General features: G+C 40.5%; 1 protein-coding gene across 1 annotated transcript; it reads left to right on the top strand.

The window, feature by feature from the left end:
* The first annotated feature begins 2,714 nt into the window (after window positions 1–2,714).
* Window positions 2,715–17,130, top strand: LOC112258931 (hepatic leukemia factor). Its single transcript, XM_042327702.1, has 4 exons — window positions 2,715–3,072; window positions 6,260–6,604; window positions 13,087–13,304; window positions 13,845–17,130. Exons 1-4 carry the CDS (start codon window positions 2,958–2,960, stop codon window positions 14,058–14,060), a joined length of 894 nt encoding a protein of 297 aa, XP_042183636.1. The 5' UTR covers window positions 2,715–2,957; the 3' UTR covers window positions 14,061–17,130.
* Window positions 17,131–17,381: the final 251 nt, after the last annotated feature.

The following is a 17,381-nucleotide window of genomic DNA, read 5'->3' as shown; positions in this document are numbered from 1 at the left end:
TCCCAAAATTGACATCTTAATCCAGTCTAAGAAATAAACCTCCCATGCCACTCTGTCAACATCACGGCAAATCTCATGTGAGTGCATACCATCTATTGGCACAATGGACAGTTTTTAACATCTCATCCCGTATTTTATGATTCTTACAGACATATTATTTCACTTATAATTCACTGTATCACAATTCCAGTGGGTCAGAAGTTTACATACACTAAGTTGACTGTGCCTTTAAACAGCTTGAAAAATTCCAGAAAATGATGTCATGGCTTTAGCAGCTTCTGATGGGCTAATTGACATCATTTGAGTCAATTGGAGATGTACCTGTTGATGTATTTCAAGGCCTACCTTCAAACTCAGTGCCTCTTCTTGACGTCATGGGAAAATCAAAAGAAATCCACCAAGACCTCAGAATTTTTTTTTTGTAGACCTCCAAAAGTCTGGTTCATCCCTGGGAGCAATTTCCAAACGCCGGAAGATACCATGTTCATCTGTACAAACAATAGTACGCCTGTTTAACAAGACATTTGTGGAGTGGTTGAAAAAGGAGTTTTAATGACTCCAATCTAACTGTATGTAAACTTCTGCCTGTACATAGGACAGTGGTCTATAAGATGCATGGTAGAGTAACCGAGTGGTAGTCGGCTAGTGACAGTGACTAAGTTCAGGGCAGGGTACTGGGTGAAGGCCGGCTAGTGATGTCTATTTAACAGTCTGATGGCCTTGAGATGGGTGTTTTTCAGTCTCTCCGTCCCAGCTTTGATGCACCTGTACTGACCTCACCTTCTGGATGACAGCAGGGTGAACAGGCCGTCCAAGCACACCAAGACAGTCGTGAAGAGGGCTCGACAAAACCTATTCCCCCTCGGGAGACTGAAAAGATTTGGCAATGGGTCCTCAGATCCTCAAAGTTCTACAGCTGCACCATCGAGAGCATCCTGACTGTTTGCATCACTGCCTGGTATGGCAACTGCTCGGCCTCTGACCGCAAGGCACTACAGAGGGTAGTGCGAATGGCCCAGTACATCACTGAGGCCAAGTTTCCTGCCATCCAGGACCTCTCTACAAGGTGGTGTCAGAACAAGGCCCTAAAAATTGTCAAAGACCCCAGTCACCCTAGTCATAGACTGTTCTCTCTGCTACCGCACGGCAAGCGGTACCAGAGCGTCAAGTCTAGGTCCAAGAGGCTTCTAAACAGCTTCTACCCCCAAGCCATAAGACTCCCGAACATCTAGTCAAATGGCTACCCAGACTATTTGCAGTGCCCCCCTCACCCCCTCTTTACACAACTGCTACTCTCTGTTGTCATCTATGCATAGTCACTTTAACTCTACCTACATGTACATACTACCTCAACTAACCGGTGCCCCTGCACATTGACTTTGTATCGGTACCCCCTGTATATAGTCTCGCTATTGTTATTTTACTGTTTCTCTTTAATTACTTGTTACATTTATCTCTTATTCTTATCTGTATTTTTTTTTAAACTGCATTGTTGGTTAGGGGCTCGTAAGTAAGCATTTCACTGTAAGGTCTAGACCTGTTGTATTAGGTGCATGTGACTAATACAATTTGAATTGATGTGATGTGCTTGATGATTTTTTTTGCTTTCCTGTGACATTGGGTGCTGTAGATGTCCTGGGAATATTTTGTACTAGCATCATTCTAATTGATTGGTTTTATGCTTTAAGAAAAAATTAGTGGAGGGCTGTTGTAGACCATAGGTTAAATGTTTGTAGGACATAATAGAGAGCTAAAATAAATGTTTGTATAATTCAATTACTCTGTGGCCAATAGTAGGCCTATAGATCTAAAGTTAAGAAATGTACAGTTGGCACACCTGTTATAAGCCTACTCCTTTTAGTAGCCTAGCGGTTAGCATGTTGGGCCAGTAACTGAAAGGTCACTGGTTTGAATATCCGAGCTGACAAGGTGAAAAGTCTGTCGCTGTGCTCTTGGGGCACTTAGCCCTAATTTACTCCAGGGGTGCCGTACTACTAAGGATGACCCTGTAAAACAACACATTTCCCTACAACTATCCAGTGTGTGACAAAAAATGATTAGAGTTGAATAGTTACCAGTTTGGTGGAAACAAGCTTCAAATGATCTATTGAATGTACAGGAGCGAGAGAGCTATGATGGGGGCTTGATCCATATCCTATTACAGAGCTGAGCACCTAATAATACAGGCCTCTGTGTATGTGTCCAACAAAGCTCACTACACCACTTTGCAGTAGGCCTAAATTACAATATTTCCCCTCTTTAAAGAAGGGTTGTATGTCCTCACAACTCAGAGCTTCACATGCTTACAAGGCCCCGAGAGAACACCACAATGATCCCACTGCTGTCACCAGTGTTTCATCAATTTATTTAACCTTTATTTAACCAAAACAACACAGAGTTACACATTGAATGAACAAACGTGCAGTCAATAACACAATAGAAAACCGGGAGAGAGAGAACTGTATGGGGGGCTAAATCTATGGATCTTGCACTACATACCAAGGCTAATGGATGTGGGTAGTACAACGATCACATACGCCATGTCGGAGTAATCTGTCAATTAACATGATTGACATATATTTTTTCAAGGCGAAAAGGACTGAGAAAAAATGATAGGGAAAACCGTGAAACAAATAAATTCCCAAATCAGCAGTGGTAAGTCCCTCCTTCTCATTCGCAGAGTCGGTATTCAAGTTTTTGACGTCATGTACATCGGTGTCCACAAATGGATTGTGAACCATCTTGAGCTTCACATCCAGTTAGTTCTCTGCCTTCTCGAACTAGCGTCGTTCGACGAAACCCGTAATTGTTATTTTCTGCGCGGATATCAATTTCTCGGTCTGAACTACAGGTTGGGGTCAAGCGTTGAGGTTTGGTGTTTGTTTAACATATTTTCAAACGTGGGTCTTCTTTTGGAATAACAGCAATTGTACGCTATACTATCGTCCTCCAGACCAATGGAGAAAATGTCCAGACCTGATCCTTTAAACTCATCTTTCCAACCTCCAACTAATGGCGTACTGAAATCCCTGTTGGAGAATCCAATGAAGCTGCCATTTCATCACGAAGAAGGTAAACAACGCAGACATCAAATCATTTGTTACGTGGTAGTTTACATTCATTTTTGAGATGATTGTTTTGTCGTTCTCGCTTTCAAGCATGATCTGTCAGTGTTGCAGCGCGTGAGCAAGCAAGATACAATGCAGAAAAAACAACGTCTCGGATGGCTACAATAGTTCAGTAGCCCGGTGTTTCTCACCTTTAGTTACTAAGAATTGGCGTTGATTCAAGTGTAAATTAAAGGGACAATCACTGTTGCTACATCCACTTTTGGACTTATAAATTAATTGATTCTTGAAGAGTAGAACTTAAATGCCTCATGAGCTTAGTTCAACTGTCATACCCCATCAGAACCCCAAATATAAGAATGTTTGTAAACAATGAAAATGTAAACAAACACAATATAGCCTCAGCATGGTTAAAACTATAATTTTGATATCATGGATGGTCAATCCTTGTATACATAACTCTAACTATTCATGTCTATGCCTAGTGGTTAGAGCGTTGGACTAGTAACCGGAAGGTTGTGAGTTCAAACCCCCGAGCTGACAAGGTACAAATCTGTCGTTCTGCCCCTGAACAGGCAGTTAACCCACTGTTCCCAGGCCGTCATTGAAAATAAGAATGTGTTCTTAACTGACTTGCCTGATTTAAATAAAGGTAAAAATAAAAAAATAAAATATGCATTTGAGTGGTTACATTTCTCAGCCTCATCCCTCAGCTTTTTACCGAACCAGTGTCGGGGATTCGCGTTATTGTTTATACTGCTGATTTCCGCATTAAGTGGAGTACAGTATGATCCATGATGGTTGCAATTGTGTCGTTAAATGTCAAAATACATTCCTGGTATGACAGCTCCAGCCTGATAAGGATATAGTGCAGCAACTATCCCTTTAATTCATGTGACTTACGACAGAACGTCCCACTGCAAGTTTTTGTAATACTGTACTTATTATTATTTGGAATGATATTTTTCGTACACCGTTTAAGCTAGAAACGTCATTCAAACTTTCAAAAAGTGCAGAGTGGTCAGGACCAGTGTGCTTGTATACAGCTTTTGGATGTACTTTACACTTTATAAACTGTAAAGCTTTTTGCCCTTCGTTTTGTCCTCCATCCACTCTAAAGGGATTTCAACATTCTAAAGGTCCCATTGTGACAGACATCATTACATCCAACATTCTATGCACTGTGAACAATAACTTGTGACAACAATCAGCTACATTGACACTTTGCCAACAAGTTAGACAAAAAGTTAGGGCGTATGGAATCTTCCTTTACTTCTCTGCAATTGAAATCTGAAATCGTAACAAAAATATATTCATGCGATAAAACGATACAGCTGTTTTAGTAACCGCATCAACTGCATTTTCTGTATTTAAAAAAAAAAAAAAATTGCGGAGCTCCCCAGCACTTTAGACAAAAAACTTGGAGGGTATGAGATCTTGGTCTACTTCTCTGCTATTCAATTGCGTGTTTCACGATATACCGAAACTTCAGTACTTTTTGTATACTAGAACCTGAAAAACGGTTGTGTACTTGAATTTTTGTTATATTTGGTACTTCTGTCATGTCTCATGTCGTTAACGGATTGAGAGAGGATCAAGTCTGTCAATCAGCGTAGCCGATGTCCCCTTATAGCGCAAGAGCACGGTGCCTACTCCACCTACTCATTGCTAGCCCAAGCCTGTCAGGAGGAACCACTGGGAGTCTGAGCTGCATCACCACTTATGCTGCACATAAGTTAACACACTTGAATAGTGAAAAACAGCATGTAGAAATGTTGAAACTGTTAATAAATGTTTTCAAAGGTGGGTGCGTGTGAATGACGTCATGGGTCTTAAAGAGAACGCGCATACTTTAAAATAAGTCCCAAATGGAAGGGAAACAGATTGGTTTCATCTGTAGCCCAACGAAATCAGCCAAAACAAGGTTCAATAACTCAATGCATGGACACACCTATTGAATATGCATTCCCTTGTATTGTAAATAGGCCTAGGCTACATCATGATTTACCCAGTTTATCAATAGACTAGAGATTTACCATTCAAATAAATGATGACCATAATGTTATGTAGTTTGATTGGTTAAAAAAAGGTGACATTTATTTAATAATTTATGAATTAATGCATACATTAAAACATTTTTCAAATGTAATGATAATGGACTCAAAAGATCCATCTGGATCAATTACCATTCTGTGACTTTGGCTAATACCCTTTTTTTTTCATTTGGTATCATTTTTGTATCGAGTAAAGTGATACTAAACCTGGTATCGAAGTCAAAACTCTGGTGTCATGGCAATTCTGTTCTGATTTCGGATTTGAATGTGTTATCTTCTTCTGATGAAAAGTGACAGCTGTTTTAGTAACGGTTATCCACTGCATTCGTTAAGCTAACTTCCCACTGTTGAATTAACTGTCATATAAGTTTCAGAAATGTAACATTTATAGCACTGGGTGAGCACATTTCTACCATGAGACAGTAAGTAAACATTTAGACTTTTGACACATCAGCTACTTTGACCACTTTCCCAACAACTTAGGCAAAAACTTAGAGGATATGGCATCTTGGTCTACTTCTCTGCTATTTAAATCAGAACAGAAATATCTTCTACCAATCAAACAACCACTGTTTTATTAACCACATCAACTACATTCTATCTAAACTTTTAAAAAGAACTGACATTTTGACAACTTTCCCAACAACTTAGACAATCTGAACACTACTACAAAAATAGTTTTAAAGGGCAAAAGCAAGTCCAACAGTAGTACATTGTGGGAAGTTTGCAATCTACTGTAAAGAGTTAGTATTCCGAAGACTAGCCAGGCTAGAAACCATTTAGTACTTATTTGTCAACAACTTGATAGGGACTATATATATAAGATTTGAAAAAACTCTTTAAAACTTCTGGAAATAGGTTGAAGAGAAATTAAAATATATTTCCTGAGACTGGAGGTTGTCCCCTAGAGGGTACTTTTGGAGTTGATGGGGTGTTTGGTTATTCATCTATTTGCATCAAGTATATACACATTCACATATGCCTCAAGTATACGCTTAATCAACAACAGGGGCTTTAGATATTTGTGTGTGTGTATATATATAAATTAAAACCTTGGCCTTTTATTGGCTTAGCTGTTTTGACATTGTTTGTCTGTTTTGGTCTAACCGTGATATGACTCTCTCCAAATATTTGCAGGTTTTGGAAAAGATGAGAAAAAGTTGGATGAGGAAGGTGGTGCCAATACTCCACAGTCGGCCTTCCTAGGGCCAACCCTGTGGGACAAGACCTTGCCATATGATGGGGACAACTTTCAGCTGGAGTACATGGACCTGGAAGAGTTTCTGTCAGAGAATGGCATCCCTGCAAACTCAGCTCAGAATAACCAAAACCAGCCACAGCAGTCCCGGCAGCCCACTATCCAGCAGGTTTCCCCTGCACCCCCCATACCCTCTGTGGTCGACCTCAATAGCCACGCCACTATCTCTGTTCATACAGCCATGGTCTCCCAGAACTGTCTCCAGAGCCCCCCAGCCAGAGCAGGTAAAATACCATATCACACACAACACACACAGCACAGGAACACTCTCAAACGAGGGCTAACATCTGCAAGGTCAACCAAACGCACACAAACAACCCTCCTATAGCTCTCAAATTAGGGCAAATCTCTATGGTCAAAGCCTTAGTTGTTGCGCTTTGTAATAATATGCCCCTGGCGCTGTTTATCCACCTGGTGTACTCAGCACGCATATCATGACCAGGTTGTCTTCTCAACACTGAACTTTCTCCTTTACTGTATACCCCATTCCACTCTGACCAAAAGCACAGATAGAGGTTTCTCCATATTTAGGCTAATTCAGGGGCTTTGAGTATGCTAGGACATTTCTTCTACAATTCTGACCCTGGACTTTGGAGTTTGAGTGGCATTGTGCCAAGTATTAGAAAGTTAAACTGGAGGGACAGTAGTTGTACAACTTGGGTAGGTTGTAGTTTTGATCCCTCAACTGTGTAGTTTTGTCAAACATTTACAGTTTTACTACATTCCTGATGACATTCCAATATTGATTTAGATTAGGCTCATTTTGTTGCTTGGCACGCAATGCTTTGTTTGGTTAAGGTGAATCTTGACGTATCTGTTGCTGCCTACTGAAGAGACAACCAGAAAAAGTTAAACGTTCCTCCTTAATGAAACACACATTCCTGGTACCCTGTTATTTAGAGGTGTGAGGATAAACATACCTTATTTACATGCATCACCAAGGCAAACATCTTCCATAAGGCTAGTTGTCATGGTTTCAGCCTCTTGAAAGTGGGGGAGTGAATAAAGAGGGTCAGTGTAATTGGTGTGTTTGTTGGAGCAGGCAGATGTAATCTGGTTTGTGCTAGCCAATTCTTTGTTGCTAAATAATGGACATCCTATCTGAATCTTCTAGTCGAGGGGAAAACAGTGATTCTATTGCCTGTAATTGTTTTATTTTGAAACTAGTTAATTAATGATGAGGATGGTAGTTGTCTTTATGACCCTGTTTTAGTTAATAAAAATGTATAAATAAGGTGTTATCACATCAGTTATGTTTAAAGGAAATATTTCTGTGTGCCCATTGGTTTGTGTTATATAGTAACTTTGGTACGTATTTTGGTTGGTGTGTGTGATCTTCTCATTACCATAGTTGGTAGAGCACAGTGTGTCAAATACAATCCTTATAATCACATCCACACTGTATGGAAACCTTCCTTTTTATAATGTTCCAGTGTATAACAGAAGCTCATGTTTACAATGTCTCTGCTCGGTGGGACCTATATTTTTTTTGTCCCATACTTCTTGAGGTTTTATGGATATGAGTTGACACTTATCAGTAACATCCTCAGATTAAATAGAAGTTGAACTCTTACACAAAACACATTCTGCTGCATTTTATTCCAATAGACCTATGTATGTCCAAAGGTTTTTAATCTTAGTCATTAATGATCTACCATGTCCCGGCGTGAACGGTGATGGTGATCTAGTGAAACTGGCCTGTGTAGTGGACTTGAATTCCTATGAGTTACCACTTAAATGGTAGTGCTGGGAATTACCAGGGCTCCTCACGATACAATATTATCGTGATACTTAGGTGCCAATACGATATTTATTGCGATTCTATATGTATTCTGATTTGATGTTCATGACATATCGCTCACTATGTCTGCTGCAGGGGGACACGAGAGACCCATGATAAAAAATAGTTTTGATCCGTCATGGAAATAAAAGTCCTGAAAACATGTTGGCTCACCATTTTTAATAGAAGATTGAGGCCAACGCTATAGAAGGAGAAATACCAACGTTTTGGTACAGCCGACTAGCGCCAGCTAACATCAACTACCTAGCAGAAAATATACAAAAGGTTTGCTGTTGAGAATTGATATTTGGAGTCATAAAATTGATATAATATTGTCATAAATAGTATTAATATTACGATACTCTACTGTATCAATTCCCCCCCACTATTACTCTGATCCACCCAGCATGCTTTTACTGTGATTTGCAATCACATTTGAAGGAATTGCAAATGCCCTAAATTCCCATCCATTCCAAAAATAGCCTCACAATAGCCATGGTAGAAAAAACAAAACATTCACAACTTCTTCTGATGTATGACATTCTGTTTGACATATTTTAAGATGATTTAGCTTGTCCCTTGAAAGTAGTCGCAGACAGAAGTGTAATAGTTTGTTTCTAATGATGACATTATTACTCATGCCAAACACAGTATGTCCTTCCTCAGTGTGCGTACAGTGACCACAATGTTCCTCTCAGTATTTATTTCCCCACTGCTTTCACAAAGTAAAAAAATAAAGAAAAAAGCTGGGAACACACCTTGACGTGGTACTGTAAATAGTTTTTGGCCTCACCACAGGAAGTAATAGTACATCCGGACACAAGTCTGTCACTCGTGTCAAAGAATTACATCTGTACAGTTACAGTACAAAGAATCACAGCATGTGAGGGTGTACGTGCATGTATATTTGTCTCAGTGCGAGTGAGCGTGTTTTTTTTTTTTTTTTTTTTTTTTTTTTTTTCTGGTACAGTTTCACAGGGCCTGTCTTCTCGCCGTTATGCACATTCCCTCTCACATGTACGGCTAGGTCTTCCTGACAGACACATGCATCCGCCATGTGTAGCCCCACTGCTAACGGGAGCTTGTCATGGCATGAGTTTCTCCTCCTTTCTTTAATTCTCCCTCACCTCCTTCCTTTAATTGTCCCTCACCAGACAGATCCCAGTCGGAGCCATAGCAGAGGCACAGGCTGAACCCTGATGAGATCACATGGTCAAGGCTATACTGCTATCACATACACCTCGAGCCTAGCCCGCCCCACCAACCTCCCAATTCCATATTGCATGCAAGCACAATGCAGCCTGAGATAGCTTTGTTATCACAGCAGATATCCAGTGGAGTTAGCGATGGGCGGGTCCCACTGCTGGTTCAATAAGGGGCCTACGGTCTATTGTTGTCAGGGGCCAAAAAGGAAGTGGAATGTAGACGAGGTCAAAGGTCAGGTCTAAACTTATGTGCCATGGAAGTGACTGTCTGATAAGGTGTGTGGTACCTATGGAAATCCTCTCCCTATAGTAAACAGATAAAGGGGAGGTGTGGTTAGTCCTGTTGACTCCATGTTGTTTAGCATCACATTCATATACAGTAAACACTTAATACACAATAATAGGAATCCCCGACTAGCTCACACTTCATTTTGAAGATTGGTTGGAAAAGGCACAAACTCGATGTTGTCATTCCTTAGGGGTCAAGCTTAAAATTTTAGTGAAAATCAAACCATTTTAAAGAGGGTTTGAGTTTCTCTCCTGACTGTCCAGCAGTCAGAGGAAGAACATGCAGGTGAGAGTCAGGTCAGTCATCTTAGCCCTCCGTCCCATCTGCACTGGTTCTACTACCCACCCACACAATGCAAATCTGAGCATTTACCTACAGGAGAAGGAACAAGACGCAGAGCTCTTACCTTCTATCTATTTTTGGTGGACGTTGAACACATGTCAGACGGGTGTGTGTTGTCTCTTCCTATTGGAGGTTCGTAGAGGGGAGGTCACAGCCAAATTCTATAGGGCACTATCAGCCAGGCTTTTCACCAGGCCACTCTTAGCCAGTAAAGCATGTCACTGTATTTTTACCTCAGTAATCTGGTCAGAATTAATGGTTACAGTGATAAGATGTTTGGGCCACAGTGCTTGTTATTTATATAGGTGATATACTTTTGACAGATTGTTTTGGACAGCGTCTGATTTAGCCCTTGTAAGTAGCTTGGCACTAAGCTGACAGTGTTAGTCAGTGGCCTGTCATTGTTGGGGACTAACATGCAGCCAACGTGTTCTTGACAATTCACTAAAATGAGGCATTGAATTGGACCCCTGCTGAAGAACCACTTTGGATGGCCAGCCATTTTAGCTTAATGTGTCAGTGACTACTGACGCAATGATTCACTGGTGATGCTAGAGTATAGTTGTCATGCTTGCGTGTCTACATTTGAGCAATTTAGCAGATGCTCACATCCAGAGCGACTTATGTATGAGTGCATACATATTCATCCATATTTTTTTCTCTAAATTCCTACACATTTGTTTTCTCTTCTGAAAGGGCTGGAGTAGCTGTCTTACTTCCTTCTGCATAACGTACAAGCAAGTCAGACCTGTATGTTGGCCTTGGCTTAAATCTCAACCAGGACTGGCTGGAGCTAGAAATGCTGCTGTGATCAAAGGTCAGAAGGCTTAAGGCAGTAGGCAGCTTAAAGCACAGAGAAGCTGGGTCATGACGTAGGAAGTGACCTAAAATGTCAGCCTTTGAATTCTGTTTGAGTGAAATATTTTCACCGTCAGCAGGAAGAATTTGTATTTCTTTCATTCCTCATTACATTTTCAAACCAACTACAAAAGACTGTAGTTCTTTGATTGTGAGTCTTTGTAATTGTCAAGCTGTTTAAGTGGATGAATCTCAGGTAAATACACTGACATTGGGCTCTACTGTCATAAGATGCTCACCGCCAGCCACCAATCAAATTACAGCTGATTTGATGAAGCCATCCAATTAAGTTATTCAGTTCTGATTGCTAATCCACTGAATGATGAAAGGTAGAATGTGAAACCGTGTCAACTGCTGACCTGCTGCTCTGTGCAATAGAAATCTATTAGGTGTTACATAACATCCACAGAGAGATTGCAGAGGCACATGTTGAGGCTGGCTGATGAGGAGGTTGCCTTAAGTCAATTTACAGACAAAATGTTGTTGTCTGCCTGAGCTCAGCTGACTAGAGGCACTGATAACAGGGCCCCAGAAAGGCTTAAATAACATATCTTCTGTGTTTGTGAGAGTGTCTGTGTGTCGGTAAATGTGTGTGTGTGTGTGTGTGTGTGTGTGTGTGTGTGTGTTCTCTGTGCTCCACCTGTTGGTTAAAAGGTGCAACCACAGTTATTTTGCTTCCCTGTGGGCAAGGTCAGTTGTAGAATTATTTAGATTAAATAATCATTGACTTGATGAGCATGTATAGAATAAGACTGACATAAGAATATAGTCCATCTTCACATGCAAGGCTGGTATTGATTCTAGAGCAGGGGTGTCAAACTAATCTTTCCCCGGCGGCCGCATATGGTCGTCAACGAGGTCCGGAGGGTCACACAAAAAATGTGATATATTTCCTTGCTGTCAAAATTTGCAACAAATAGTCTTGTAGTCCTCTGTTTTCTGAATTTCTGATGCTCCCTGACTGTCTAGCTTTCATTTTGGTGATTATTAGCAAGCTGGACACAGTCAAGAACCTATATGATTGTAGGACCATTTATCTTTTCTACATATTTTCAATTTGGTTTTAGACATTTTAAGGTGTGTGTGTGTGTGTGTGTGTGTGTGTGTGTGTGTGTGTGTGTGTGTGTGTGTGTGTGTGTGTGTGTGTGTGTGTGTGTGTGTGTGTGTGTGTGTGTGTGTGTGTGTGTGTGACATACATACATGCATACATACATACAAACAAACAAACAAACAAACAAACAAACAAACAAACAAACAAAGAGTACCAGTTAAAAGTTTGGACACACCTACTCCTACCAGGGTGTGTCTTTTTTATTTTTACTATTTTCTACATTGTAGAATAATAGTGAAGACATCAACTATTAAATAACACATATGGAATCATGTAGTAACCAAAAACGTGTAAAACAAATCAAAATATTTTATATTTGAGATTCTTCGAAGTAGCCACCCTTTGCCTTGATGAAATCTTTGCACACTCTTGGCATTCTCTTAACCAGCTTCACCTGGAATACTTTTCCAACAATCTTGAAGGAGTTCAAACACATATGCTGAGCACTTGTTGGCTGCTTTTCCTTGACTCTGCGGTCCAACTCATCCCAAACCATCTCAATTTGGGTTGAGTTCAGGTGATTGTGGAGGCCAGGTCATCTGATGCAGCATTCCATCACTCTCTTTCTTGGTCACATAGGAAGTGTGTTGGGTCATTGTTGGGTCATTGTCCTGTTGAAAAACAAATGAGAGATTAAAAAAAAAAAAAAACCTCAAATCACCCGTAGGCCGCATTGGACCGGGATGTATGTTTGACACCCCTTTTCTAGAGGATCAGCTTTGTAAAGCACAACCATGATATAGAACAGAATGGCAGAATACTATGATGTAAACAGGCACACGTGTGTTAGTTTCCCCTTAAGTGCCCTCCTTGGGACTTTTTAAAGGGGGCTTTTTTGAGAACTCAAAAGTACCCCTACTACACCTGGTATGGGGTAGGAGGTGAGGGGGGTACTAATGACTTCTGTCATAAATGTAATATAAAAAGCTAATGGCAGATTCTAGAACCTTCATTTTAAGGAAACCAGTTGAGGTCTAATAAGGCCTAATTTATAACCATTACTTTCTCAAGAACCATTGCACCTCAAAGCCTGCTCTTTGAGAGAACAGTCTCTTCTTAACAGTGCCCAGATGTAATTCAGCAGACCCTCTAACCTGTTTTCCTTTGCCTGTCTCCTGCAGTGCTGCCCTCAGCTGCCAGGAACACCCCCAGCCCCATCGATCCAGAGTCTATTCAAATTCCAGTGGGCTACGAGCCCGACCCTGCAGACCTGGCTCTGTCCAGCGTACCCGGACAGGAGATGTTTGACCCCCGAAAACGCAAGTTCGCCCCAGAGGAGCTCAAACCACAGCCCATGATCAAAAAGGCACGCAAAATCTTCATCCCTGAAGATCTCAAGGTAACCTACCTGGAGCCTACTTATGTGGAAGGTTGAAAGGGTTCGCCACTTGTTTGGCCAAAAACTTTAAGCACCATGTTTTCTTATGTTATGTAAGCAGCAAGTGGACTTATTCCACCTAAATAACCAGAAGTATTTTAAACCACAATATAAGGAGGAGCGTTGGCGCAAACCCAAACCGGCAGCTTTTTCAGTATTGATAGGGAGGAGGCGAACTTGGCCAGGATTTAGATTGACAGGTTTAGCTGTGGTCATTCACCCTTAACCTGGGTCATACGATGTTGTTGGAAGAGGTGTATCACATGTACTATTTTGTTTGTTGAGGTAAGATGGCTTCCTGCAGGGTGCAAAGGAGGTTGAACGTGTCAGGCAGTTTTAAACAACGTTATGGAAATGTGAAAATGAAATGCATGCTGACATAAACTGTATTTCAAACCTATTATTTATTACTCAGGTGAATCACTTATAATTTTACAATACCACAGGTAGTGTGAAAAAAAATATATGAATCACAACAGTGTGTTTCACCTCACTTTCCAGGATGACAAGTACTGGGCCAGACGCAGAAAGAACAACGTAGCAGCCAAAAGATCACGGGATGCCAGGCGACTGAAGGAGAACCAAATTGCCATCCGGGCTGGCTTCCTAGAGAAGGAGAACGGTGCACTTCGCTCAGAGGTGGCCGACTTGAGGAAGGAACTGGGTCGCACCAAGAACATTGTGGCCAAATACGAGGCTCAGCATGGGCCCCTTTGAACCTCCCCAAACTAACATCCACGCCAGACCCTTCCCTCTCACCCCCTCACCCAAGAGTTTAAAGGACAATGTGCCTCCCTTTTGGTGGCACTGCCCCCCCCCACACACACACACACACACACACACACACACACACACCAGCCCCTCACCCCTGTACATGATAATCCTATATGATTCTATCATTTGGAATTTGAATTCTGTCACTGGCATCCGTTAGTTTGTTCCTTCTGTTTTCTCACTCACCCTACACACATGTACATATGGTATGTATGTATGTATGTATGTATGTATGTATGTATGTATGTATGTATGTATGTATGTATGTATGTATGTATGTATGTATGTATGTATGTATGTATGTATGTATGTATGTATGTATGTATGTACAGTATGCACACACACTTTCCTCTTTCAAGTACTAGAAGGCACTTTGAGTGTTAATGAGCCAACAACCTACTCTCTGGATCCCTACCCTGTCCCCTCTTTCCACTGTTCATTTTGTAAATGATGCCATGCTGTTTGTTTTCCCACTTTCTCACCTGTGTTATACATGTGATCAGGACTGAGAGCTGTTGTATCTCCCTCCCCATCCTTTTCCAGTGCTGTTTTCAGAGGGATTCTCCTCCTACCTAAGACCCTGTTCCTGTCTGTATTGTCCTGTACCTTTCTGTAGCATCCTTTCTCTCGGTTTGTACCGTACATTCGTATTGCAATTTTTTTAATGTTATTGTACTTCTGTTAATATTATACATTTTTGTGTCCATTGTTGTTCTATTGCAGAGCTGTAACATCAGTTCATCACATCAGGACTATAAGCTACTCTTGTGATTTTAATATTTTCTTGTTAGCACTTAACCTCTCTCTCAAACCTCAGTATAACTGTACAGTTGGAAAGAAAAACCAGCGATTCTTTTCTATCACACATTGAGCAATAATCTTTTCCAAAGCTATATTAATTCATGCTACCAAGTTTTTCCTCCCACACCGATTCCCCAATCAGAGCACCTCTTGGTCTCCAGTAGAACCCTCTTGTCTCGCGTTGCACGGCACGGTAATTTTCTGTTGGGGTTTGCGCTAGCTAGCATGGTGATGGTGGACAGATTTCCCACCCTGTGCTCAGTGGTCTCTCTGCTGCAGCCTGTTCCACAACCACAACTCCGCTAACCCTCTGCACCAATCTTCTAACATGTCACAATCTGCCCTGGTGCAATGTTCCTCAGTCTAATCTGCCTGATATTTATGTATCTTTTCTATTAAGGACAGATTAATTTTTTGAAATATTCAATTGTTAATTGTTATTATTATGGCTTCTGTTTGTGTCGTTGATATTGTTATTATCATCTCATCGTTTTTATTTGAATATTTCAGCATGATTTCTCAGAACACAAACCTCAAGCTAATTGCAAAGTGGTTGAATTATTTCCTTTTTATTTAGCATGATTTAACAAGAGTGGTTCTTTAATAATCAATAGCGATATCTGTATTTTTGTAGACATGTGTTTGCCTTCTTCTGTAAGATGGCTGTATGAATGTAAAAGATGTCGGGGAAAAAAGTAGGATGGTGTTGTCCAGTACTGTGGTTAATCCCAAACAATTAGTTTACTACAAACCAAAAGATTCAGTACAGAGATGATACATTGGTTATAAGAGATGTTTATATAAAGCTATTCTATATGGGGGTTTTTGTACAGTATTTTTCCTATACATTACTGGCTATGTATTTTAAAGGCACAGAATCCAGAATATTATTATTAAAGAATACAAATACATTACTCAAAGAAAGCAAAACACTACTATATTGGTTATCTTAACCATAACAATGTGGTAGTTTTACAGAAATTCCTCCAAATCCAGCAGCAGTAATGGATACTGTTGGGCATTATTGGAAAGACACGCCTGTATCCTGGTTATATACTATAGATTTAGCCTTTAGTTCCTTGTGTCATGGAATCGTAGTGCTTTAAGATTGAGTCTCACCAACGTTAACATGAAATAAAGTTGTGAGGACGGAATGTATGGAATGATCTTCAATCGATTTCTGAAGAGACCCACTATTGGGTCTCTATTGCTATTGATTGTCATCGATGTCACTACTAGGTGTCTCAAGAAGATTCCTGTTATGGGTCCCTTCACTCAGCCAAAATATGTCACCGGAGTCCTTTGATGGTAAAACTGAAAAGGTTTACCTTTAGTCATATTCTGATATAAACTAATATTTGAAGCCATCTCTATGCTCACTAGTTAGAACGATGTTACAATGAAGGGGAGGGCAATTTCAGGTTACTGTAGCTGCTGTTTGTCTGCTTGTTAGACCTTCGCAGTTCTAGTAAGTCCACTCCCTGAGTGATATTACTCTCAATGACACTGCATAGCTTACTGAGTTCTCTATTTCTGCTATAATACTTCATTAAATTCCCAATTGACCAAATACAGTGTAGTGTTCCTTACCTGTTGCAGATCATAGTCCAGCCAAGGTGAGAGTAGAGCTATGTTTTGGCTGTAGAGAAATGGCTGAAGATGGTTTTCCTTATTCACATTTCTATAGCCCATCCGTACAGATATGGGTTTTGTTAGCTGTGTGTGTGTCCATGTACTTTAACATGCTATTCTGTACCATGGACGTACCATATGAAAGAATAGGATAAAGCCATTACCAGTCCACACATTGCCCACATACCTTCCCGTAGAGTGACTTCACTACCTCACCCATGAATGGAAAAAAGTAACCATAATTCTGAGTCTATTCCAGTGCCTTGAATACACTGACTGTTCCTCAGTCTCTCAGCGATGTAATGTCATTATCACCACTTGAATAGGTTCAGATCTAATGCAGCAAATATTATATATATTTACAATTGTCTTTTTACTTATTTAAAATGCTACAATTAACTAATTACCATTGTATTAATGGCAACACCAATGGACTGTTTCACAGAGGGTACATAGATACACAAAGAAAGGAGTATTCTGTCTTGTTTGTCATGGAATGAATGCATAACATATGATATTCAGTCCTTGGCCTCCCGATCTGTAATTCATAGTGTCTAATAAACTATTTTCTGTTTCTTTTGATGTGTCACACTTATTTCTGCTAGTGTCAAACATTTTCAAACTGTTTACTGTATACACTGAATCTATATAGTACTTAAGCAATAAGGTCGGAGGAGGTGTTTCGTGCCTAAGAACAGCCCTTAGACATGGTACATTGGTCATATACCACAAACCCCAGAGGTGCCTTATTGCTATTATAAACTGGTTACCAATGTAATTAGACAAGTACATAGTCATTTTTAGCCATACCCATGGTATACCATGGCATTC

The sequence above is a fragment of the Oncorhynchus tshawytscha genome, linkage group LG09 (assembly GCF_018296145.1).
Source record: "Oncorhynchus tshawytscha isolate Ot180627B linkage group LG09, Otsh_v2.0, whole genome shotgun sequence".
Lineage (NCBI taxonomy): Eukaryota > Metazoa > Chordata > Actinopteri > Salmoniformes > Salmonidae > Oncorhynchus > Oncorhynchus tshawytscha.
Note: the sequence above shows the minus strand (reverse complement) of the source record. Positions and strands in the feature narration are given on the sequence as shown.

What these genes read in the sequence shown, in the direction of transcription:
- LOC112258931 (XM_042327702.1), top strand. Translation starts at nt 2,958, where the DNA reads ATGGAGAAAATGTCCAGACCTGATCCTTTAAACTCATCTTTCCAACCT. An exon ending in GCCATTTCATCACGAAGAAG is followed by an intron (nt 3,073 to 6,259) that starts GTAAACAACGCA and finishes AAATATTTGCAG; the next exon opens with GTTTTGGAAAAGATGAGAAA. An exon ending in GAGCCCCCCAGCCAGAGCAG is followed by an intron (nt 6,605 to 13,086) that starts GTAAAATACCAT and finishes TGTCTCCTGCAG; the next exon opens with TGCTGCCCTCAGCTGCCAGG.